The 24,618-nt window shown below is 58.1% G+C and overlaps 4 protein-coding genes across 5 annotated transcripts in view; all 4 read right to left on the bottom strand.

Moving 5' to 3' along the window:
- Nucleotides 1–31: 31 nt before the first annotated feature.
- Nucleotides 32–3,429, bottom strand: LOC144246823 (intestinal-type alkaline phosphatase-like). Its single transcript, XM_077785789.2, has 11 exons — nt 3,220–3,429; nt 2,563–2,679; nt 2,335–2,450; nt 1,940–2,114; nt 1,626–1,798; nt 1,402–1,536; nt 1,241–1,313; nt 1,025–1,157; nt 721–914; nt 494–604; nt 32–411 (listed from the first exon to the last, which is right to left on the bottom strand). The coding sequence occupies exons 1-11, from the start codon at nt 3,281–3,283 to the stop codon at nt 149–151; spliced, it is 1,554 nt and encodes a 517-aa protein (XP_077641915.2). The 5' UTR covers nt 3,284–3,429; the 3' UTR covers nt 32–148.
- Nucleotides 3,430–6,461: 3,032 nt separating this feature from the next.
- On the bottom strand, nt 6,462–9,878 carry LOC144246792 (intestinal-type alkaline phosphatase-like). Its single transcript, XM_077785555.2, has 11 exons — nt 9,669–9,878; nt 9,011–9,127; nt 8,783–8,898; nt 8,388–8,562; nt 8,074–8,246; nt 7,853–7,987; nt 7,692–7,764; nt 7,476–7,608; nt 7,172–7,365; nt 6,942–7,052; nt 6,462–6,855 (listed from the first exon to the last, which is right to left on the bottom strand). The coding sequence occupies exons 1-11, from the start codon at nt 9,730–9,732 to the stop codon at nt 6,593–6,595; spliced, it is 1,554 nt and encodes a 517-aa protein (XP_077641681.1). The 5' UTR covers nt 9,733–9,878; the 3' UTR covers nt 6,462–6,592.
- A 484-nt stretch (nt 9,879–10,362) lies between these two features.
- On the bottom strand, nt 10,363–13,857 carry LOC110477472 (intestinal-type alkaline phosphatase). The gene is made up of 11 exons (XM_085587246.1): nt 13,619–13,857; nt 13,000–13,116; nt 12,715–12,830; nt 12,466–12,640; nt 12,194–12,366; nt 11,986–12,120; nt 11,837–11,906; nt 11,586–11,724; nt 11,284–11,492; nt 11,035–11,151; nt 10,363–10,757 (listed from the first exon to the last, which is right to left on the bottom strand). The coding sequence occupies exons 1-11, from the start codon at nt 13,716–13,718 to the stop codon at nt 10,471–10,473; spliced, it is 1,638 nt and encodes a 545-aa protein (XP_085443372.1). The 5' UTR covers nt 13,719–13,857; the 3' UTR covers nt 10,363–10,470.
- Nucleotides 13,858–15,043: 1,186 nt separating this feature from the next.
- The window catches only part of DIS3L2 (DIS3 like 3'-5' exoribonuclease 2), a 179,233-nt gene continuing 169,658 nt past the window's right edge, over nt 15,044–24,618 (bottom strand). For both annotated transcript variants that reach the window (XM_085587227.1, XM_021544264.3), the window contains exons 17-22: nt 23,512–23,598; nt 19,617–19,764; nt 19,391–19,521; nt 19,063–19,167; nt 18,292–18,393; nt 15,044–15,585 (exon numbers count right to left, since the gene is read on the bottom strand). In XM_085587227.1, the coding sequence (XP_085443353.1) occupies nt 15,487–15,585; nt 18,292–18,393; nt 19,063–19,167; nt 19,391–19,521; nt 19,617–19,764; nt 23,512–23,598 (672 nt within the window). In that variant the 3' untranslated portion in view covers nt 15,044–15,486. The remainder of the gene's footprint in view (nt 15,586–18,291; nt 18,394–19,062; nt 19,168–19,390; nt 19,522–19,616; nt 19,765–23,511; nt 23,599–24,618) is intronic.

Genomic DNA, 24,618 nt, shown 5'->3' with positions numbered 1-24,618 from the left:
TCACACCGTGTGTTTATTGATCACCCCACTGCCCGGCATTCGGTGTCCCCATGGCTGCTGCATCCACACCAAGGGTGCTTCAGAAAGCTGCCAGCACGTGCCACACCATGGGGAGGGAGGCCGTGTGGGGTGCCCTGGGGACATGGGGTCAGTGGAAGAGGGGCAGAAGGAGGGCAGGCAGGAGCAGGGCCAGGGAGGTGGCGCGGATGCCAGGGGCAGAGTCCCGTTGGCGGCAGTCAGTGTAGGGCTCGATGCAGGCGGCGTAGGCCATGGCGTGAGCTACGTAGGTCTGCTCCTGCACCCCGTGGAAGAGGTGGGCCATGGGGCCCTTGGCCAGGATGGCCACGTCCTCACCACCATGGGTCTCTGACTCCAGTGGCACAGCCGCCTGTGGCTGGTAATCGAACTGCACTGGGGAGGGAAGAGAAGATGTGAGGGGGGACAGTGATGGCCTTCAGCAACACCCCACCTCCAAGCCTCTCTGTGCCCTCACTTGCTGTGTCAGGGTCCACATTGGGCCGTTCACCACCTGGGTATCCTGGCCCATTCCCATAGAGGATTGATGTGTAGTTCTTCCCGTCAGTGGTTTTCTTTTGGCCCAGGGCTGTGGAAGGGGAGATAGAGGAGGAGGAGGATCAACCAAGGAACACCCATATGTCCCAATGGCCATAGTTGGGGTGCCACAGGGCTGGCAGTCCCCAGGACAGGGCAGAGTCCCACCGAAGATGGAGGAGCCACGCAGGGTGTAGCCACCGAAGGCGAAGACGTGTGAGTGGTCAGCGGTGATGACAGTGAGGGTCTCAGCCTCATCTGTCATGGTGCCTGCCCGCTCAATGGCCTGGTCAAACTCCACTGCCTCTGTCAGTGCCTTATGGGGTGAACCTTCGTGGTGGCCGTGGTCAATTCTTCCACCTGCAGATCAGCACCCACGGTGGGCTGGGGACCAACAGCAGCACACACGCCTCCTGCCCCCAGCCTACACCGCACTCTCAATGGCCCCAGGGGCACAAGCCCCAACTTATCTTCCACAAAGAGGTAGAAGCCTTTGGGGTTCCTGCTCAGGATGGTGATGGCTGCCTCTGTCATCTCGGTGAGTGACGGGTCCAGGGTGGTGTTACGCACCTGGTTGTACTTCGTGTCCCCAGGTTCAAAGAGACCTGTGAGGAAATGTGTTGGGGACAACATCAGTGACTGAGTGTCCCAGTGCCTGTTGGGTCCTGGCACAGGGGTCATTTGTTACCCATCAAATAATTCACGTTGGGGTCGGCGGCAGCAGCCAGCATCTCTGTCCTGTTCCAGACATAGCGAGCACCCTGTGGGCAAATCCCTCAGGGGGTCAGTGGGTGCCTGGCCCTGTGCCAGGGGCAGCGGGCAGAGGAGAGGCCCCGATGCATCACCCACCGGCCGTGCCTCCAGCCACATGTTGATGAGGTTGTGCCCATCCTCGCGTATCCCATTCTGCCTGCTGTCAGCAGGGTACTCGGGGTCTGGCGTCCCCACGGGGGTCATGTATTTCCGACCCCCACCCAGGATCACCTGGAGGGAATGAGGTGGACAAAGTGTTAGTGGGGGTGCCCTGGGAGGCATCTGTCCCTGCTCTCCTCCTCCCGTGCGCGGGCACTCACGTTGATGTCGACGTTGTGGATCAGCTGCCAGGCGATGTCCTTGCAGCCCTGCATCCGCGCCTCCTGGGGCATGCTGGCGTCCGCGTACCAGTCCCGGTTCACCACGTGAGCGTAGGTTCCCGAGGGCGACGCGTGCTGCACCCGTGTCGTGGTCACGACGCCCACTGCCTTCCCTGCCAAACCCCGCTCATCAGGCCCCACCAAGGGCAACTCGGGTCCCCACCGCCAAGCTATGGGATGCTCATGAGGGGAAAGCTCCCAGTGGGGCACCCCTTGTCCCCAGAGGGTCCCCCCAGCCCTGCCTCCCCCGTTACCAGCTTTGCGGGCTCGCTCCATCACGGAGATCACCTCGTTGCCGGCCGTGGTGCTGCACTCCGAGAAGCGGGCAGCCGCGCTCACCCCTATGGTCTTGTAGTTGCCCTTCACCCCACAGAGATAGGCTGTGGCTGTCCCCGCGCTGTCAGGGACCTGCCTGTCCACGTTGTAGGTCTGCCAAGGACAGAAGAACTCAGGGCTGGGGTCCCCAGTGGGGTGTTCCCCCAGCACCCCCTGCCATGCTGATTCACTCACCCATGGGCATGTGTGGGATGAGGAGGCACCCCATGCACAATGTACCTGCAGCCATGGGCTGCCAGCAGCCCCATGCCAGGATAACCATGGCCCCATGCCCAGGATCACCATGGCCCCTTTCCAGCATGCTGGAATTTACCTTAGACAGAGCCACATAGGGGAAGGCATCCAGGGCAAGAGGGGTCTCAGGGCCCAGATTCCCCCTCTGCTGTGCCTTAAAGATGCGGGTGGCTGTGATGGTCGGGATTCCAAATCCTGGGCAGAGAGAGAGTCCTAGTCACCCTCTGGACCAAGTGTCCTGCACACATCCTGCTCAGCAGAGTTCTGGCAATGTCAGCCTGCTTGCTGGGGTGCCAGCTGGACTCACCATCCCCAAGGAAAATGATGAGGTTTTTGGCTTCTCGTATCCTGGGCTGGAGTTTCAAGGAGGCATCGATGGCTGCAGCTGCCTGCTTGTACCAGAAGGATGGATTCTCCTCCTCCACTGGGACAGTGCAAACACCCATCAGTCTCAGCACAACAGCCCCTGCATCCCTGGGGCAGCCCTGAAGGGCGCCCACAGCCCAGGGATCCTTGTTCCCTGGGCATTCCCATGCTGGGCCCTCCTGTCCCAGGGTCCAGGTGGTTCAGGGGGCTTTCTGCGGGGGGAGAGGCCATGCAGGCTTGCACCGACTGCCTGGCCCCAGGCTCCTGGGGCAGGGAACAAGGGGGGACAGCAAAACCAGACATCATGGGGAGTTCTCTGGTGAGTGGGGTGGGGCCAAATCCATTCTAGGAAGTGGAGATACAGGATACAGGCACTTCCCCAGACCAGGCCCCAGCACAGAAGCAAGCGAAAACCTGTGGGGGAAATGGTTCCAAATCCCAAGAAGGGCAGGCCTAACTAACCCCCACTAATTCTTCTTCAGCTGGGCAGCCCCAGCTCCCCTCCCCAAGCCCTCCTTGTGGCCAGTCAGGCTGACACCCTGCTTGCCTGGACACCCATCGCAGCCAGCCAGGCACCCACGCCCATCCTTGTCCCCACCTGGGATGACAGCGGTGCTGAGCCCTGCGCAGAGGCAGAGGGTGAGGGATGCCAGGAGCTGCATGCTGAGATCTGACAGGCCAATGCTGCTGGCAGTGCCTGTAAATCCAGCAGATATGGGAGGGACTTTGGACAGGGACCAGCCCTAGCAGGGTGTGTGGAGGGGTTCTCCACATCTCGGCTGAGTGCAAAGGCCGTGGGCCTGGGCCGATGTCACCTCCTTGGCACAACGCCCTGTCCGTGCTTGGCACAGACGAGCTTGGGGCACAGACAGATGCAGGGGCAAGAGGAAGTGCAGTGCTGGAAGGAAATCCTGCCCTGGCCACGGTGCTGTGGTGCCAGGCAGGGCAATGCCCTGTCCCAGGGTGCCATGGGCAGCTCTGAGCCTGGGACCTGGGAAAATGGTGGGCATGGGGAGCACCTGGGCTCACTCGTGCACCGAGCACCCTGCTCTCTTCCCAGGCTTCCACGAGCAGTAAATCCATGGATGTAGACTAAAACTCTGCTCCTTGCTCAGCCCCCTATAGGAATGTACCAACCCGTGTGTACTGTGCTCCAACCAGGCAAAGCTGGGGAGGACATTGCCTCCCCTCAGCCGCATTTCATCATCTCCTGCACCCCAGTGCCTCCAGTGCTGGTGCCAGGGGAGAACCAGGAGCCACAGCAACTGTGGAGGCAGGCACAGGGCAGCACGTCAGGGGGTGATGGCCCCTGTGACCCTTGGCACGGCGGATGGAGACAAAACAACCTGTGTTTATTGCATGCCTTGGTCCTGTCCACAGTGGGACTCAGGCAGAGCCTCTCAGCCCCTCACTATGAGGGCAGCCATGCAGAGGGCCAGGAGGGCGAGCAGGGGCTGTGGGGAGCAGCGTGTGCCATGGGAGGCCCTGCGGGCTGCCCTGCACCCAGGCTCTGTGGCATAGGGCTCGAGGCAGGCAGCGTAGGCCATGGCATGGGCGATGTAGTGCTGCTCCTGCACCCCGTGGAAGAGGTGGCCCATGGGGCCCTGGGCCAGCACCACCACATCTTCCCCACTGTGAGTCTCTGTCTCCAGGGGCACAGCTGCCTGCTGTCTGTAGTCCTTGTCCTCTGCAGGGGGAAGAGGAGAAGTGAGACTGTGGGTCTGGATCCCTGACATGTCACAGGGATGTGGGCACAGCTCTCATCACTCCTTCATCAGCATGATTTCTGCAGAGGGGTGTCAGGGGTGTGACTGGGGGTGGGTGTGTGATGGGTGTGAGTGCACAGGGTGTATGAGGGCGCTGGGTGCATGAGGGGGCTCTGGTGTGTGCGAGGGTTTCAGGTTTCAGCACCAGTCCAGGAAAGCAGAGCGGGCAGGTGGGATGAAGGACATGGCGGAGGAAGGCTGGAGGTGCCCGTGGGTTTGCGGGCAGTGCTGTGGCTGTGTGAGCAGAGCCGGGCTGGTGAAGTGAGCTGTGGGGAGCTGAGACAGTGAGAAGGAAGGAGGGTGCCTGACTCTGTGTGTTTTGTGTGTGTGTGCACAGAGCAGGGGTAAAGTGGATGGTGCCTGTGTAGGGATGTGAGCATCCATAGGTGTGTCCAGAGGGTTGAGTTACCTGTGTGCTTGTGCATGTGCAAGTGTGCACGTACGTGCAAGTGTGCTCAGGAGTGTGTATGGCTTTCAGGCTGTGCCTGTGGTTACAGCACAGCAGGGCTTCGTGTGAAGAGCAAGGGTGTCCATGCAGCTCTCCATGCATGCTGCAGCACAGCAGTGGGGCTGGCCACGGGGCAGGTGGGGGACCCCAGGGAGCAGGGATGGGGCAGAGAGTGGTGGCAGCACAGGGCAGGCTATGAGGCAGCCTATGTGCTGGTCAGGCCATGGAGCAGGGGCCTGCTCTCTGCCCAGCACTGCCAGCCTGTTGCATGAAGCCTGCTGCAGCTCCAGCAGCCTCTAGCAGGAGGGAAACTGAGGCAGCAATGTGCCCATTCCTAGGGCTGCTCCAGCAGACTGCCATCCTTCAGCTCCAGGGCCACCAGGGACACTCTGTGATATGGGGAAGGTGAGGGGTGCCTGGCTCAGCACAGTGCCCTCCCTCTGCTCACTCCCTGCCCGTCTCTTGACCCAGACCGACCAGGACGGGCTGACCCTGACCGAACGGACCCTCTACCTGGGGCAGGATGAGGACAGTGAGAAGGTGAGGGGGGCACAACGATGCCATGGGGACAGCAGGAGAGGGACAAGCAGCCAGCATGGCTGGCAGACAGCGGGCACCTCACTGCCAGCAGTGCTGGGCACTGGGGTGCCATAGGACAGTGGGGGCATCCTGTCCTGCTGCCTGGTGGGAGGCTGGAAAGCCTGGAGGGGGTCCCCTTCCAGGGTGGCATGGATTGGAGGTCCTCATGCCCCCTTTAGTGCCTGCCCTGGCAGCTCAAGTGGAAGTGCTTGCTGGACCACATCTTCCCTCTCCTGGCAGGGTCCTGGGCAGTGTCTCGCAGTTTGAGGAGTTTGGACGGGTCTTCCACTGCCCCAAGAACTCGCCCATGAACCCAGTGCACAAGTGCTCAGTGTGGTGAGGCCGATCCCCCTCCAGCAGGCTGGGACCCTCCATCCCCTCCCCTGCCTAAGTGACACCCTGTGCCCACTGCCCAACTTCCCATCTCCCCTTCCTATTGTACAGGTGAAGGGGTGTCACAGGGTGTCACCCCAAAGACAGGCACTGCCCTAGGGGTGTAGGCAGCAGAGGCACTCGGGCTGGGCAGCTGCCTCCTGCCCACCCACCTCCCATCTGCTGCCCTGTGCACTGAGGAACATCTTGTTCCATGGAGGAACAAGGGCACGCCCAGGCATCCCTGTGCCCCCTTTTCTGTCCACCTAGCCCAAACCCTCCACCCAGCCCTACCACGTCCATCCCAGCGTCAGTCAAGGCAGGGGGAGGACTCCAGAGTTCCCAAGGGCCTGCCCCATGCCAAAAGTCTCCCCTGCACGGTGCCCTCCTCCCCGTGCCAGCCCCCTCCTGTCCATGCAGCAGCCCCGCCGAGGTGGGGCACAGCAGCGCAGCCAGGCCGGGCGGTGCCAGCCTACCCAGGAGCACATGCACACGGACACTGCTGTAATTTTTGCTGCTGTTTCTGGCCAATAAAGCACTGGATATGCTGGGTGGCTGCCAGGGGCCGTGGCCAGGGAATGGGGGCAGTGGGCAGCACCCCTAGCCCTGCCCACATGGCACAGGCACCCCACCGCACCAACACGCCTCTCCCACTGGGTCACACCGTGTGTTTATTGATCACCCCACTGCCCGGCATTCGGTGTCCCCATGGCTGCTGCATCCACACCAGGGGTGCTTCAGAAAGCTGCCAGCACGTGCCACACCATGGGGAGGGAGGCCGTGTGGGGTGCCCTGGGGACATGGGGTCAGTGGAAGAGGGGCAGAAGGAGGGCAGGCAGGAGCAGGGCCAGGGAGGTGGCGCGGATGCCAGGGGCAGAGTCCCGTTGGCGGCAGTCAGTGTAGGGCTCGATGCAGGCGGCGTAGGCCATGGCGTGAGCTACGTAGGTCTGCTCCTGCACCCCGTGGAAGAGGTGGGCCATGGGGCCCTTGGCCAGGATGGCCACGTCCTCACCACCATGGGTCTCTGACTCCAGTGGCACAGCCGCCTGTGGCTGGTAATCGAACTGCACTGGGGAGGGAAGAGAAGATGTGAGGGGGGACAGTGATGGCCCTCAGCAACACCCCACCTCCAAGCCATGGTCTCTGTGCCCTCACTTGCTGTGTCAGGGTCCACATTGGGCCGGTCAGGGCCCGGGTATCCGGGCCCATTCCCATAGAGGATTGATGTGTAGTTCTTCTTGTCACTGGCTGTTGTTGGTGCTAGACCTAGGTAGGGAAAATGGAGGAGGAGGAGGAGGATCAGCAAAGGAACACCTGTATCATCCTGCCCGACACAGTCAGGGTGCCACAGGGCTGGCAGTCCCCAGGACAGGGCAGAGCCCCACCGAAGATGGAGGAGCCACGCAGGGTGTAGCCACCGAAGGTGAAAACATGCGAGTGGTCAGCGGTGACAACGGTGAGGGTCTCAGCCTCATCTGTCATGGTGCCCGCCCGTTCAATGGCCTGGTCAAACTCCACTGCCTCTGTCAGTGCCTTATGGGGTGAACCTTCATGGTGGCCGCGGTCGATTCTGCCACCTGCAGATCAGCACCCACGGTGGGCTGGGGACCAACAGCAGCACACACACATCCTGCCCCCAGCCTACACCGCACTCTCACTGGCCCCAGGGGCACAAGCCCCAACTTATCTTCCACAAAGAGGTAGAAGCCTTTGGGGTTCCTGCTCAGGATGGTGATGGCTGCCTCTGTCATCTCGCTGAGAGATGGGTCCAGGGTGGTATTACGCACCTCATTGTACTTTGTGTCCACAGGTTCAAAGAGACCTATGAGAAAATGTGTTGGGGACAACATCAGTGACTGAGTGTCCCAGTGCCTGTTGGGTCCTGGCACAGGGGTCATTTGTTACCCATCAAATAATTCACGTTGGGGTCGGCAGCAGCAGCCAGCATCTCTGTCCTGTTCCAGACATAGCGAGCACCCTGTGGGCAAATCCCTCAGGGGGTCAGTGGGTGCCTGGCCCTGTGCCAGGGGCAGCGGGCAGAGGAGAGGCCCCGATGCATCACCCACCGGCCGTGCCTCCAGCCACATGTTGATGAGGTTGTGCCCATCCTCGCGTATCCCATTCTGCCTGCTGTCGGCAGGGTACTCGGGGTCTGGCGTCCCCACGGGGGTCATGTATATCCGACCTCCACCCAGGATCACCTGGAGGGAATGAGGTGGACAAAGTGTTAGTGGGGGTGCCCTGGGAGGCATCTGTCCCTGCTCTCCTACCGTGCGCGGGCACTCACGTTGATGTCGACGTTGTGGATCAGCTGCCAGGCGATGTCCTTGCAGCCCTGCATCCGCGCCTCCTGGGGCATGCTGGCGTCCGCGTACCAGTCCCGGTTCACCACGTGAGCGTAGGTTCCCGAGGGCGACGCGTGCTGCACCCGTGTCGTGGTCACGACGCCCACTGCCTTCCCTGCCAGACCCCGCTCATCAGGCCCCACCAAGGGCAACTCGGGTCCCCACCGCCAAGCTATGGGATGCTCATGAGGGGAAAGCTCCCAGTGGGGCACCCCTTGTTCCCAGAGGGTCCCCCCAGCCCTGCCTCCCCCGTTACCAGCTTTGCGGGCTCGCTCCATCACGGAGATCACCTCGTTGCCGGCCGTGGTGCTGCACTCCGAGAAGCGGGCAGCCGCGCTCACCCCTATGGTCTTGTAGTTGCCCTTCACCCCACAGAGATAGGCTGTGGCTGTCCCCGCACTGTCAGGAACATGCCTGTCCACATTGTAGGTCTGCCAAGGACAGAAGAACTCAGGGCTGGGGTCCCCAGTGGGGTGTTCCCCCAGCACCCCCTGCCATGCTGATTCACTCACCCATGGGCATGTGTGGGATGAGGAGGCACCCCATGCACAATGTACCTGCAGCCCTGGGCTGCCAGCAGCCCCATGCCAGGATAACCATGGCCCCATGCCCAGGATCACCATAGCCCCTTTCCAGCATGCTGGAATTTACCTTAGACAGAGCCACATAGGGGAAGGCATCCAGGGCAAGAGGGGTCTCAGGGCCCAACTTCCCCTTCTGCTGCCCCTTAAGTATGCGGGTGGCTGTGATGCTGGGGACCCCGAATCCTGGGTAGAGAGAGAGTCCTAGTCATCCTCTGGACCAGGCGTCCTGCACACATCCTGCTCAGCAGAGTTCTGGCAATGTCAGCCTGCTTGCTGGGGTGCCAGCTGGACTCACCATCCCCAAGGAAAATGATGAGGTTTTTGGCTTCTCGTATCCTGGATTGGGTTTTAAAGGAGGCATCGATGGCTGCAGCTGCCTGCTTGTACCAGAAGGATGGATTCTCCTCCTCCACTGGGACAGTGCAAACACCCATCAGTCTCAGCACAACAGCCCCTGCATCCCTGGGGCAGCCCTGAAGGGCACCCACAGCCCAGGGATCCTTGTTCCCTGGGCATTCCCATGCTGGGCCCTCCTGTCCCAGGGTCCAGGTGGTTCAGGGGGCTTTCTGCGGGGGGAGAGGCCATGCAGGCTTGCACCGACTGCCTGGCCCCAGGCTCCTGGGGCAAGGAACAAGGGGGGACAGCAAAACCAGACATCATGGGGAGTTCTCTGGTGAGTGGGGTGGGGCCAAATCCATTCTAGGAAGTGGAGATACAGGATACAGGCACTTCCCCCAGACCAGGCCCCAGCACAGAAGCAAGCGAAAACCTGTGGGGGAAATGGTTCCAAATCCCAAGAAGGGCAGGCCTAACTAACCCCCACTAATTCTTCTTCAGCTGGGCAGCCCCAGCTCCCCTCCCCAAGCCCTCCTTGTGGCCAGTCAGGCTGACACCCTGCTTGCCTGGACACCCATCGCAGCCAGCCAGGCACCCACGCCCATCCTTGTCCCCACCTGGGATGACAGCGGTGCTGAGCCCTGCGCAGAGGCAGAGGGTGAGGGATGCCAGGAGCTGCATGCTGAGATCTGACAGGCCAATGCTGCTGGCAGTGCCTGTAAATCCAGCAGATATGGGAGGGACTTTGGACAGGGACCAGCCCTAGCAGGGTGTGTGGAGGGGTTCTCCACATCTCGGCTGAGTGCAAAGGCCGTGGGCCTGGGCCGATGTCACCTCCTTGGCACAACGCCCTGTCCGTGCTTGGCACAGACGAGCTTGGGGCACAGACAGATGCAGGGGCAAGAGGAAGTGCAGTGCTGGAAGGAAATCCTGCCCTGGCCACGGTGCTGTGGTGCCAGGCAGGGCAATGCCCTGTCCCAGGGTGCCATGGGCAGCTCTGAGCCTGGGACCTGGGAAAATGGTGGGCATGGGGAGCACCTGGGCTCACTCGTGCACCGAGCACCCTGCTCTCTTCCCAGGCTTCCACAAGCAGTAAATCCATGGATGTAGACTAAAACTCTGCTCCTTGCTCAGCCCCCTATAGGAATGTACCAACCCGTGTGTACTGTGCTCCAACCAGGCAAAGCTGGGGAGGACATTGCCTCCCCTCAGCCGCATTTCATCATCTCCTGCACCCCAGTGCCTCCAGTGCTGGTCCCAGGGGAGAACCAGGAGCCACAGCAACTGTGGAGGCAGGCACAGGGCAGCACGTCAGGGGGTGACGGCCGCTGTGACCCTTGGCACGGCGGATGGAGACAAAACAACCTGTGTTTATTGCATGCCTTGGTCCTGTCCACAGTGGGACTCAGGCAGAGCCTCTCAGCCCCTCACTATGAGGGCAGCCATGCAGAGGGCCAGGAGGGCGAGCAGGGGCTGTGGGGAGCAGCATGTGCCATGGGAGGCCCTGCGGGCTGCCCTGCACCCAGGCTCTGTGGCATAGGGCTCGAGGCAGGCAGCGTAGGCCATGGCATGGGCGATGTAGTGCTGCTCCTGCACCCCGTGGAAGAGGTGGCCCATGGGGCCCTGGGCCAGCACCACCACGTCTTCCCCACTGTGAGTCTCTGTCTCCAGGGGCACAGCTGCCTGCTGTCTGTAGTCCTTGTCCTCTGCAGGGGGAAGGGGAGAAGTGAGACTGTGGGTCTGGATCCCTGACATGTCACAGGGATGGGGGCACATCTCCCATCACTTCTGCATCAGCATGATTTCTGCAGTGAGGTGACTCCTTAGCCTCACAGTGACATCAGGACCCTTTGTGGCATTCTTGGCCATTCCAGCTGGACACTGTCCGCAGCCACCCTGTGCCTTCATCCAGTCCCCAGCAGACTCACTGGGAATCTGTCCCCAGCCACCCCATGGCTCTGCCACATCCAAGCAGACTGGTACCTGCAGCAGGGAGGCTGGCAGCTGGACGGGCCCCATCACGGATGCTGTAGCCAGGACCATTGCCATAGAGAATGCTGGTGTAGGCTCCCTTGTCCTTGGCTTTCTTGGGGGCCAGCCCTGGCACAGGGAAAGACATTGTCACCCTCTGGGTACCCCTCCCCAACTCCCTGTCTGGCAAGCTCAGCCTCCCGTGGTAGCAGCAGGGTGAGGTGGTAAGAGGGATGCTCACTGCCCCTCTCCAGGACCCACCAAAGATGGAATTGCCACGTGGTGTGCTGCCCCCGAAAGTGAAGACATGGGAGTGATCGGCCGTCACCACGGTCAGCGTGTCAGCAGGGGAGGTGAGCTCTCCCGCCCGTGCCACCGCCCGGTCCAGCATCACGGCCTCCATCAGCGCCTGCTTGGCCCGGCCACTGTGGTGGCCATGGTCGATTCTGCCACCTGCAAGAGGAATGTGGCTGTCACCCTTTTCCGGGTCCCCTTGGATAGCCACCTGCTCCTGGGACCCACATCCCACCTCAGCCCCAGCCACACTGCCCGCCTGGAGCTACTCATCTTCCACAAAGAGGAAGAAGCCATTGGGGTTCCTGCGCAGGATGCGGACGGCCTTTTCTGTCATCTCCACGATGGAGGGGTCTGTGGATGTGTTGCGGTTCAGCTCATACTTCATATCCTTGGGCTCAAAGAGGCCTGGGGGAGGAGGGTAAGGGGGTCCGTGATGGGGCTGCTTTGTGCCCCTGCTGACATATCCAGAGTGGGGAGGAGGAAGCATTGCCATTGGGGCAGCCAGTGATGCTCCTACCCATAAGGTGGCTGACAGAGTCATCTTTAACCGCATCCAGGCCCTTCTTATCCCAGACATAGCGGGCACCCTGCCAGTGAGAGCAGAACCAGTGCCAATGGCACACACCCTGTGCCCAGAGTTTCATCTCCTCTTCCCCTGCACAATACCTGCTTGGCACTCAGCCACTCAGCAATCAAGTCCCGGCCATCCTTCCTGGTGCCATTTTGATCTGGGTCCTCTGGGTACTCAGGGTCCGGAGTCTGCTTGGGGGTCATGTACATCCTCCCGCCGCCCAGGATCACCTGCCAGGGAGCTCAGCAGACCCTCCCAGTGTTCCTGGTGCCCCCTCCCTCCCGCTCCCGCTCCCCAGCTCACGTTGATGTCAGTGTTGTGCACCAGCTGGTAGGCGATGTCCTTGCAGCCATCCCGCAGGGCCTCCTTGGGCATGTTGGTGTCAGCGTACCAGCTCCGGCTGGCCGAGTGCGCGTAGGCTGCCCCGGGGGACGCGTGCTGCACCCGCGTGGTCGTCACGATGCCCACGGACTTGCCTGCAGCGTGGGCAAGGGTTTACAGGGAGTCCATCCAGCCCTGCATGGCACTGGATGGCTGTGCCCGGCTTTCCAACAGGGTTTCCTGCTGCCCCGTACCCGCCAGCCTGGCCCGGTGCAGGACAGAATCCACCTCATTGCCGAAGGTGGTGTGGCATTTTCCATAGACGGCTGCCCCGCTCAGTCCCAGAGTCTTGGCGTTGGCCTTCACCCCACAGAGGTAGGCGGTGCCCGTGCCAGCGCTGTCGGGCACCTGCCGGTCGATGGTGTAGGTCTGGAAGCGAGAGGGGTGCAGTGGGGTTTCAAGCAGGGGCAGCAGGAGTGTCCCCCCAGCCCTGTCCTTCTCACCTTGGCCAGGGCCACGTGGGGAAAGGTCTCCATGGCCAAGACGCTCTCCTCGCCGGAGCCGCCTGCCAGCTGCCCCTTGTAGATCCGAGCTGCTGACACGGTGGACAGCCCCATGCCTGTGGCCACATCCGAGTCACTGGGTGGCAGGGGCCTGGGCCAGGCACAGCCCTGCCATCCCTGTCTTCAGACACTGCCCAAGGACTTGCCCTAGCCCCATCTTCTTATCAGCCACATCCCCTGGCTGTTGGGGAGCTGCAGGGCTTGGCAGTGACCTGGGGCACTTACCGTCACCCATGAAGAGGATGATGTTTTTGGCCCGCTGTGCTCCTGGCTGTAAGGCTAGGGCCAACTCCAGCCTCCTCCTGGCACCTTTATTCCAGTAGCCTGGGGTCTTCTCAGCATCTGGAGTGTGAGCAGAGCTGGGAATTTCTAGGTGCACTCCAGCATGCCCATCTCTACCCAAGGTGAATTTAGCTGCTATAAACCCCTGGAGACCAGCATGGTCTTTTGCAGACCAGCATCATTCAGAAACCACCTGTAGAAGGGAAACTGAGGCATAGTTTGTCAGGGAAGTCCCTCGTGCCTCTTGGCAGAGTGGATGAGGAGCCTGAGGATCAGCCACAGCGAGTGTGCAATGGCTGGGTAACCACGGCTGGCTGTGGCTCTTGGGCCACTTTATCCAAAGTCAGGAATGGGGGTTGGGAGCAGCAGGGACTGGGGCGGGGGGGCAGGAACTGCTCTGGGGGGAAGCTGAGACAATCCATTCAAAGCTTGTGGTCTCAGAGCACCCTGAGGTAGCTGTGAGGGTTCCCATTTGCTGGCATCCCAAGGGGAGGTGACATGGTCCCTGGAGTTCCCCAAGGAAGTGACACCAGCCCAAGCATCCCCCACCAGAGGTTCTTACCCCACTGTCCCACACGTCCCCTGTCACCAGAGGCTGCAGTGGCAAGCTGAGTGAGGAAGCAGAGGAGAAGGCAGGTTCCAGGGGAAAGCAGGCGCTCCATGTTGCCCACCCCAGCTCCCTCCTGGAATGCTGCCTTAGTCCAGGCTGAGGGGACAGCCCTTTATGGCTCTTCCCTGTCCCGTGAGACGATGGGCTGATAACATTCACGGACTATCTCCCAGCCCTCCCAAGGCCTTCGCCCCACCCTGGGGCCATCCCTGCCCCCAGCAGCAAGGCAGGACCGCCAGCCTGTCCCTGAGAACCAGGGCACCTCTGGGCCCCAGCTCCCAAAGGGGCGGCTGCCTGCGGACCCCGGGGAGTGGGAGGGACAGTGCAGGGCAAAGGCTTGTTTTTGCAGACAGGCTGAGCTGGGCCAGGCTGGATTTGTCTGGTTTCTCCTGAGACAAACCCCAAGAGGGGGACACTGGGCTGAGGGGTAGGGGGTGGACATCTTGGCTTTGGTGTCAGCGTCCTCCGGTCCCCTCTCCCAGCAGAGTCACACGCTACCTATCAGCTCCTGGGACAGCTGGTGCCTGACATATGGGGTGCCCTGGGGCAGCCCATGCCAGCACACCTGCACAGCGGGGTACCTGCTGTGGGCAGGGAACAGCCTCTGCCACCAGCATCAGATGGCATCCACCCATGATTGCACCAGGTCATCTGGTAGGACGCTGCACAAATACTGGGGACTACAGGTGTCATTGATGGCTTCATCAGCTCCTAGGAGTGTGCTGTACCAGCCCTGATCCCCCATCCTGACCCAGGCAGTCGAGGCTTGGCAGCTCCTGGCTCCTGCAGATGGCTGATGTGCTGGTGCTGGTGCCAGCCACAGCTGCTACTACTGATGGGGCAGTGATGCAGGGCTCCCTCTCTGCCTGGCACAATGGATCCATTCCTGACCAGATGTCAATCCCTTCACCAGCCACCACTTGTGATGATGACATGGAGGCTGCCAGAGTAGCCCACACCCCCGACACATCCTCAGAGGGGGACATGGGGACAGAGAGCAGGCAGAGGTGGCTGCAGATGGCAGGGGTCAGTTGGTCAGTGAGGTGGATGCAAGGACATGGTGCCATAGGGTCCCTGAGCAGAGTTAGGCTGGAGGCCATGGTGTGAAGGACTAGAGCAGACATACAGGAATTCCTGGTGAAGTCAGAGGGACTAAGGGGATACCTGCTGGATCAGGAGCTGGGAACACCTGCCCTGATCTCACATCTTCTGGCCAAGCATATCTGATGCTGGGACAGGCAGTGAGGCCAGATTTCTTAATGCCTGGGAAGTGGCAGGCAGAGAAAGGCAGAGGACTCCCCAGAGATGAGTTACTGCTGGGATCCCCCAGTTGGGGGAACATAGAGGACATAAAATAAAACCTGCATGAGCTCCACACACAGTTGCTGACCCAGCTTTTATTACATGACACACAACGCTGCAAGAAACCCTCCTGCATGGCCCCATGGCTGCATCCCACTGCATCCACATCCCACCTGGGATGGTGGAGCCCGCCCCTCTCTGCTCCTGGGGACACATCCCCTCTCAGCCCTCACCACAGGCACTGAAGCTGCAGATGGACACCACAGCCTTAAAAAAAACATTAAGAAAGCATCATGCTAAAAATACCCAAGAGTAGAAATTTTCTGCCTGGGGCATGCTCAAGTCCTGAGCCCTGCTCGCAGGCGGAGTTAAAATCCAAACCAGAAATAAAACCACAATGGTTTTAAAACTCAAATCCCCAAAGTCCTTGTCGGTCCCTTCTGTCTCCAGCAGGTGCCGGAGCAGGGCCTGGGAGGCGAGGGAGCATCAGCAGTGGGGAGCACACAGAGCCAGGGCTCTCACTTGTCCAAGCTTGGTCTCTTGAGCAGGGCACTGTACTTGAGGGGGCCACCATCTGCTGTCAGCACCACCTCCACCAGCGTGAAAATGGTGATCACCTTCATCAAAGGAGAGAAAGAGAGAAAAAAGGGTTTTCAGGCAGGTTGGAATCACATCAAGATTTGTTTAAAGCTGTGTTGGCTTTTGCTGACTTCCTCAGTGCACCCATGAGGAACCAAGGAATAGAGCAGGATGGATTCAGATAGCTCTTCTGGTGTCCAGGGTGTTCCTAGGGCTGGAGGCAGCATCCTCAATGGCAACACATGAACTCTGACACCAACCAGGACACCCAAACCAACCTGAATGAGCCTCCCAAAACATCCTCACTTATCTCAGTTTGATCAGGCCCCTCTCTTGCTCTCCACACAGTCTGGGAAGAATTGTGGGCATTTGTGCCCTTGGCTTTGGGTTCCAATCTCCCTGCAAGGCCACCTGTGCCTCTCCAGCCGCAGAACCACGTCATCCCTTAATGGAGCTTGGCCAAGAGCCAAGGCTGAGCTGCAGTGAGAAGGGTTTTCCACATGACGCTGAGCATTTCATCAGCATCCCACAAGGAGGGAACAATCTGCCTGTGCTCCCAGAGGAGAGGAGACCCAGGAAGGGAGTACAATAGATAAGGGAGATGCAAGGGAATGAAGACCCCAGAAAATCAATCCCTCATGTTCAGGAATTGTGCTGCTGCTGCCATCTCCCTGCTCCTCTGACCCCAGCTCTTCCTGTGATTGTATGGATTAGAAGTGGAAAGTATTGATTTGGTTTGTCCTTGAGGCACAGTTAAGAGGCTGGCTGGGACATTGGAAAGGGCTGTCCTGGGGTCCTGCTCCTGGCTGGAGCCTGTAGCAGGGTTCACTGGGGTCATCTATTCAGGGCTGGTCCCAGGAGAAGCAGGCTCAGAGCTACTGGTGTAACTTTGTCCAACCCTTCCCAGCTCATCCAGTACTGGCTGCTCCAGATTAATAATTCAGAACAGGAAAATCTCATTGAGACTTAAATGTACCAAGGTGGCCAGTGAGGAGCAACCTGCAGGAAAATCCTATCACAACTGGCTGCCAGAGAGCTGTGGGCTACTGAGCATCAGCCCCTGCCTGCCCAGTGCAGGGGGTGGTGTTCATGGGAAAGCCCCCCACATATGGGGGAGTCAAAGGGGGAGTATCAGGATTCTTCCTTGCACTTCTGCTTTATCCCTTTGGTGAACTGCTGTGAAATAGCACAATTTCACACCAAATGCTCTGAGTCTCAGATTCACTTTTTACTCCACCCCTGAGTGATGTCCACTGAGGCCCTGGTCATGTCCTGGAGACCAGAGAGAAATGGGGGCAACACCTGCCCTCTGTGACAGGGCCAAACAAACAGCTCAGACCCCAACACACCTTCTCACTAACAGCCTTCCCTGACACTCCCACTGCCTGGACAGGCTCAGCTAAAACAGGAAGAGGTTTAGAGACCAAGGGCTGGGGCCAGCTGGGGAGCTAGGGTGCTTGGTGCTGTGGGGTGTCCAGGTGACATGTACCAGAGTTCAGCGTGACTCACAGGAATCTGGCTCATCTCAGGGCTGGAGATTTATAAACTCAGGGATATGCTGGCTTGGAGGACAGCTCAGAGCCTGATCCTATGGGAGAGCTCCAGTGTTTTCTTAGGAGGTGTGGAAGATTTGTGGAGGAGTTTCCTCTACCAGCTGTTTGCTTAACCAAAATGGGCCCTGCTCATGCTGGGGCATAATTTTTCATCAGTTTCCTGCTAGGATGTAAGTGATCCCTGCTCCTGTAGGAAAGGGGGAACTGAGGCCACTCCAAGCTGCATCCATGGGGCTTCTCTGAGCCAAGCTGAGAAAGCTCAGCTTCAAAGGGAGGGAGCCTGCAGAAATGTTTTCAGAGCCAGCTCCAACTCTGATCACAACATCCACCCTGGGAAGGGAAGGACTCTCCAGCACACACATCACCCCAGCTGGGAGGGTCAGCCCACTCTGTGTCAGGAAACCCGAGTGGGCAAGGATGGGATGTGCTGGGCTTGGATGCAATTGGGGCTCAAGTGCAGAGTCCCTGGAGTGGTGCAGGGAGAGGCTGGGATTCAGTCCTTCAGGCAGGGATCACAGCAGTCAACACAGCTGGGGTTTTACAGCCATGCCAGACAAAAGCTGGCAAAGAAGCACCACTTAATCAAGCCAGACAAATGTGATTGCTCCCTTTGATTGAGTTACCAAGTTAATAGATGACAGGGACACAAGAGAGAGATTTCTAGATGCAGTTAAGCCATTTGAGACTGCATCTCAGGAAGTCTGATTAAACAAAAAAATTCTCCTAATTGAGGCTCAACCCTGAGGCTCATCCCATCAACAGGGATGGAAACCCCAAGAAAAAGCCATGCCAGGGGCAAAGAGTGTGGGGATGGGGGGAAGGGTCTAGACAGGAGCTGCCTTAAGCCTGATCTTAACATCTTAATTGATGATCTGGAAGAAGGAAGTAAACAGCATGTTAATTCAATTGCTGGAAAAGGCTGAATGGGGAGGCAGGGCACACAGCAGGCAGGGCAGAGACTGAAGGCTGTGGAGGGGTCACGTTGTGAGGGCAGTGATAGGACTGGACTGGATAGAAGAGGAGGCTGAGGTTGAAGTTGGGCTCTCTGGGAAAGGGACACAGAGGGATAGCAGGACTTGATAACCCTGCAAATCTTGCCTCCCGATCAATCCCTGCAAACATCACAGGATCCACATGTTGCCCACAGCCAGCCCCATGGTGTGAGTTTGTCCCATGCTGTGGAGGTCTTACCTGGGGTACAGATTCCTCCTCCAGCTCCTCTGGTTCCCACAGGAGTGTCAGCTCTGGCTTCTTCCCCACCTTCTGGAAGCGGAAGTCCACCAAGGGCAGCGCCTGCAGGCAGGGAGAGTGTTGGGAACATGCCCCCCTCCACCTCTCCTGTGGATGGGGCTGAGGCTGCTTCTGCCCAGCACGCTGCCTCTGCAGCTCTTCAACAACTGGGATGCAGCAGCCCATGAGCCTGAGCCTAGCACGTAAATCAGGGGCTGCTGCCATACACCACCAGCCCATATATCACGCTCTATGTCCTGTTTAAAGATGTCATTGCCAGACATATAACCAGGTTATTAAGAGAGGATGCTGTCACCAAGTGCAGGTGCTGGCCCACAGCACTGCTGTCACAGCCCCAGATAAACCATCTGATTAAATGAAATGAAAAACAGCCTCACTCCCTGTTCTCGCTTCAGACCCACACTTATCTCTGTTGCCCTGAATCTGACTTTATTCCCTCTTACCCAGCATGTCACAGGGAGAAGCTGGTCCCCAGAGACTGGGCTGAGGGATGAAGAGAGACCCCCCCCAGTCCCTTGTGCCTGCCTGGGCAAAGGGATGGAAGGCAAACTCCAGGGAGGTTCCCTCCCCTCTGGCTGGCCCAGCTCAGGAACAGCTCTGCCTGTTGCAGGGCTGCCACAAAAGGGCACCAGGACAGCCACTGCTTGCAGTGATGCCAGGCTATTCTGGCAAGGCAGTGCTGGCACTGTCTCACACAGGTGAGGTACTTACATTGCAGTAGATGCGCTTCTGGACTCCAAACTTCAGCACCAGGACATCAAAGGCCTTGCTCAGGACACCCATTACCATGGCTTCTGACTCCAGAGGACCACATTCCTGTCAAGAGACAGGGCTGTCACTGCACAGCAGATCTTATTCAGCAATGCCCAAGGGGAAACAGTGTCTCAAGGTCCTGGAACCCAGCAGTGGTGGTTACTGAGTGTGTCCTCTCACTGTTTGCCTTTCCTAAAGCCAAGTGGGTAGACAAAGCCCCCTGTCCATGTAGGCATTCGCAGGGAAATCCAGAGATGCCTTGGGAGAAAATAGCCTTGGGTCTTACCCTGACAAAGACAGAGAAGAAGAGGTCAGCGCTGAGCTCCTGCACTCTCTTGGAAGCCATCTTCCGATCATTGCAGTGATCTGCCTGTTTCTGGATGGCCTCTTTCTCCATTTTGATGGGGGATCTGGCACCTGCAGAGGGGACAAGTGACAATAACATGCCCATGCTCCCTCCTGTCAGGAGCCCCGGCCCCAGGGCCCAGCCCACGCGGGCGAGCAGCACGCACCGAGCGAGGCGGAGAGCAGGCGGTGCACCACGATGTCGGCGTAGCGGCGGATGGGGGACGTGAAGTGGGTGTAGAACGGCACGTTCAGGGCGTAGTGGTGGAAGAGGGTCTCGTCATGCAGGACACCGGTGCAGAAGTAGAGAGCCATCTGGAAGGGGGAGGAACCAGGGAAGGGTGTGAGCAAGGCTGGTGCCATGACGCTGGAGGGGTCTGGCTCTGCAAGACACAGCGCCAGCAGCCAATGGCCCTTCTGAAGATATCCTGGTGGTCCTTCACCTGCTGCTCAGTTTGGGCTGCAGAGGTACTGCAGAAACTGAGCACAGAATTAAAGGGGCAAAACCAGTGCAGGGAGCTGCTGGCTGCCAGCTGTTCCTGCCTGGCCCCAAGGACTGCATCAACTTTCACATCACCCATGGGTCTAAGCAGCTTCCTGCTTCTGCTCAGGCGCTGGGGCTCATTTGTCATACTCCCATCTTCCAGAGCAGAGCCCAGCTTGTTTGGTGCCCACATCAGATGTTCTTTAGTTCAGGGCCTGGCTGCAGGCTTTAAACACCCACTGTGCATGCTTGGAGAGCACTGGGGGCAGGTGTGAGTGGCTTGGAAGGAAGAGAGACAGTCCTGCTGTGATCCCTGCTGCTCCATCCCACCATGACAGCTGGGGAGTTGAGCGCTGAACTGCCCATCTAAACCAACACCAGGCAACAGCAGCACCACTGCTCAGCAGCCTCTTCTTCTTCCTGTGTCAACCCTGTTATCCCACAGATTACGGCTTTTATTTTTACATCTGTGAAACACCAGCTCTTGGGGCTGGGAAAATTCTGGGGGCTGGGCCCAGGCAGGGAGGGGAGGCTGTGCAGGTCAGGGGGGTGGCGGCGGGGTCATGGCACAGTGGCGATTGAATGAACCCATTTAAAAATAAGAGCAAGTGATTTAAGAAAAACAGGAGTAGCCAGCTCTGATTACAGAGCCGTCCTGGGATCCTCGGTTTGGGCAGCTGTATCCTCTACTCTCCAGGCCAGTGGTACAGCCAACTCCTGCTGAGCAGCAACGCACTGATCCGGGCAAGTAAATAGAGCAGGTTAAAAAAAGCAGCATCAGTCCCAGCTTTATTATGAGACCCAAGAGCTAGGATAGGAGCTGTGGTGGCTGCCAATTTCCACAACCTAGAATTAAATTATTTCTGATGGACTCCACAAAGTATGGTCTCCACTCAATTAGCTCAGCTCCCATAGAATGAAGCTGGGCAGGGAGACACACTGAGCTCCAGAGGCTGCTGCAGGAATGCTCCTGTGTTGACAGACAGCATGGAATCACAGGGAGCTTCCAGGCACTTGTGCCAGGCTTCTGGGCAGAAGGCAGAAAGGTCTCTACAAAGCCAGGCGGGCAGAAAGCAGAGCATCAGTCAAAATCCCTGCTCTGAGAAAAGACACTGGGAATGGCCCATCCCTGCTGTATGCCCAGCAGTGTTTCAAGTTATACCCCACCTTATTTAGAGTTAGAAAAGATGCTGAAGGTCCTGTGCTGCTTGGTGTTGTATGGGGCACTTTGTACCTGACACCCATCCTCACAGCACAACCCAGTGACATCAGCCTGGCATGAAGCAGATGTTTTCTCATTAACAGATTTGACTCACAAAAGGCTCAAATCCCCAGAGTTTTCTATAATCCCCGGAGAACTGCGAGGAGCCTGGAAACAAATTAGCCCCAGCCAACCAGGGGCAGCTTTGCTTTCACGGACAGATTGAATCCCCGAGTGACTGAGCCCCTGAAAAATGGTGTGTCGCTGCTCCTTCATCTGTTACAAGGCTCCTGGCATGCCAATCCAGGCATTCCCTCAGGCACACACATTAGTTTCTCCCATCTCCCTCCTCCTTCAAGAGGCTGATGTCTTGACCACCAGCACACAGTGAAGAGGGAAGACACAGGCTTGGCACAACCAGGGGTTAAAGCTGTGGACAGGTTGTTTAGGCTGATTTAGCTGCAGCCTTGTCCCTGAAACATCAGCTTTATCACTGGGAGCTGTGACGTGTGCAGGGATACAGGTGACTTCTCAGTGCCCTGACCAGACGGTCTCGCTGCACCATCTGTCACAGCAATGGCACAGCCCTCACCACCAGCCTGGGCCCCTCAGTGGCTGTGCTCTGCAGCTGCCAACACTCAGATCTGTCCTCTCTCCCATGAGGGACCACGACATCTAGCCGGATGGGGCTGATTCTTCCATCTGCTCTCATGCTGGTGGCAGACAGCAAAAAATTACTCCTCACAGGGAAAGCTCCTTCCTCCTGGAAGCTGTTTGTCCCTTTCCAAGTGTTTTGCCTAGAAGGGGAGAGTGCCAGGCAGCAGGTTTGCCACATATGGGTAGACTGCACAGCACACCTGAATACACAGGTGCCTTTGTCTTCTGATGATAGAATGAGACTAGTTCCTCCCAAAATCTTGTGCAATATCTCCTTTAAAAGTGCCTCTTTATCTGTCTAGTATCTACTCTGCAGAAGACTTCATCTCCAAAACCTTGATAGCTCTTTCCTGTAATGAAATCTAACATATTCACAAGGCTAAGTCTTAATGAGAGCCACTGTGTGGTCTCTGAAAGTACTCCCACCACTTCTCCAACCACAGTCTCAGGACAGCACAATGGCAAGATCTCAGGAAGTACATGGGTCCCCAAAAGCCCATCTCCTCCCTGGTGCCACTGCAGAACTTTCTCCTTGCTCATCCATCCTGGCCAGCAGCCTGGGCTTGCTGCTACTGGCAAAGCCCAGGCTTGTGCCAGTCAGGAGGACCAGAGAGGGACTTGAAGGAACTCATATCACCACTGCACCTTCTAGCAGAAAAGGAGGATGTGACAGAAGGGACCAGGATAACCCAAAGCAGGATACGGGACCTGGGACAACACATCCAGCTCCTGAGGACACTCCCTGCCCTTTCCAAGGCAGCCCTCCTGAGCTGGACATGTTTGAGAGGGTGATTTACTGAACAGCCTCATACCCCAGCCCCAGTTGCAAACAAGCTTCAAGTCCCGGAAACACAGCAGGACTTCAGGCAACTGCTAATGAGTAAATGAAGCAAATAAGCTAATTACAAGAGTGACAGTCAAATGAGTGATGTTGGTAAGATGAGTCATTCCTGCAGTGATAAGCAGACCACAGCAGAGAGATCATTTCAGGAACGTGCCCCTTCTCCCCACGAGGTAGGACTTTCCTCAGAAGAGGTTGTGTCGTGCCCAGCTGCAAATGCAGCTGATGCCTCACAAAAACTTTTTATGATGGTGACAAACACCCAGCTAAATGTCCTGAGCTACAGATGCACTAAACATGACAACTGGTGTGAGCAGCACAATCCTCCATTGCAGAGACTGTCAAAGAAAGCCATTTGGGCTGGAGAGAGACTGAAAGATTTCCAGAACTTTCCTTCTTCCAAGAGTAGGTACCAGACTGTGCTTGTGGCCAGCTGCACACTCCTACTCTTAATTCCTTCTTTGGACCAGTTGGGATACCACAATGTGGAGAAATGGCACAAACATGAACCACGGAGCCCACTACCAGCTGTTCACAGGGCTGGGTCCTTGTGAGTTTGCTAATAGCCCTCATGCAACTTCAAGGATTAAATATCCCAACCAGTAATAACAAGGACACTGTGGGCAGTGAGGAAAGACTCAGCCTGACTTTGCCATCCAGTGAAGCTTTGTTGCTCAAGGGATACTCCCACTGCCAGCTGCACAGGGCTGGAAGCACTGGAGGAAGCTGCTGGCAGCCCTGGAACACCACATTCAATAGTCATTCACTCCCTCTGTGTGCAACAACCAGCCTGGTAACTCAGAAGGGGAAAACACTGAACATAGAGCCACAGCAGAAAGCTACAAGCAGACATGCCCGACAGCACAGCGTAGTTCTCACCTGCATGGGTCTGGAGAACATGTAGGTCAGCACTTCTTTCCTTGTTCTGGAATATTTGTCAGCACCAAATGTTTCACTTAAGCTTTTCTGGAGGAGAAAAGAGAGAGCGTTCAGTGTTGGCGTGTTAAGATGGTAAAGGGACCCAGGCAGATCTTACTGGTGCTAACAGCAGACTGTCAAAGCCAAATTCCCCTTTTTCCTGAAAATCCCCTTGTAAGCCAAAGGGTGCATATGAATTTGGGCTTTGCTGTGGTCTCAGCAGCCCCAGTAGGACTGCATACACAGTCCTGAGCACTGGCTCTCCTCCTGGGGTCAGTTGCAGGGAGCACCCAGGGCATGGGGACTGCTGGTTCTGCCCCCAGTTGTGCAGTGTGAGAGGCTGTAAACCCTCTCCCAACCCGTGCCTGGCTCCCATCCAGCTCCTGAGAACATCAACACACGGACTAATGGGACTCTGGGGAGACATGGATATGGGGAGGTCACTGCCTGGGGGTAGCAGTGAGGAAGGGCTGGGGGGCTCAAAGTGCAGGAGAGGAGCTGAGTGAGCAGCCTTGCATTTGCTGATACAGGCTGGACACAGCCAGCAAGCAGAGAAAGCAGTCCCAGCTGATGGAGGGGTGTGCGGGAGGCCAGCAGGGATGGGATTAACGGAGGATTATCCACAGTCCAGTTGCAGTGAGTAAAGAAAATCCTGGAACCTGCGTGCTGCTGTTCAGCTGGAGTTCAGCCTCAGGACATGCTCAGCAAAGGAGAGGCTGGATACTTCTTGCACTGTCTGCTTCTGGCCTTTCACAGCACTGCTCTCTAGTCCTTCCCAGTCACCCCACTCCCCACCCTGCCCTCCCTGAGACCTGCAGCAGCTCAGACAGAAACAGCTCCATGCAAAGATACTTCCCGTGTGCTATGGAGCAAATTCCCTGCCCAGAGAAGGAAATCTGGGTGTCCCATTGAGTGCTCCTGCACTGAAACATCCTTCCCATTGCAGGGAGGGCAGTGCAGGGGTCACTTGCAAGTGACCTTCCCACCCTGCTCTAACCTCTGTGCACAACATGGCTGACCAGGCCAGGCTGGGCCACCCCTGCCCAGCGCTAATGGGATCAATAGCGA

The sequence above is a fragment of the Lonchura striata genome, chromosome 9 (assembly GCF_050655825.1).
Source record: "Lonchura striata isolate lonStrDom1 chromosome 9, ASM5065582v1, whole genome shotgun sequence".
Lineage (NCBI taxonomy): Eukaryota > Metazoa > Chordata > Aves > Passeriformes > Estrildidae > Lonchura > Lonchura striata.
The sequence above is the reverse complement of the archived record's forward strand: the minus strand, read 5'-3'. Positions and strand labels throughout refer to the sequence as shown.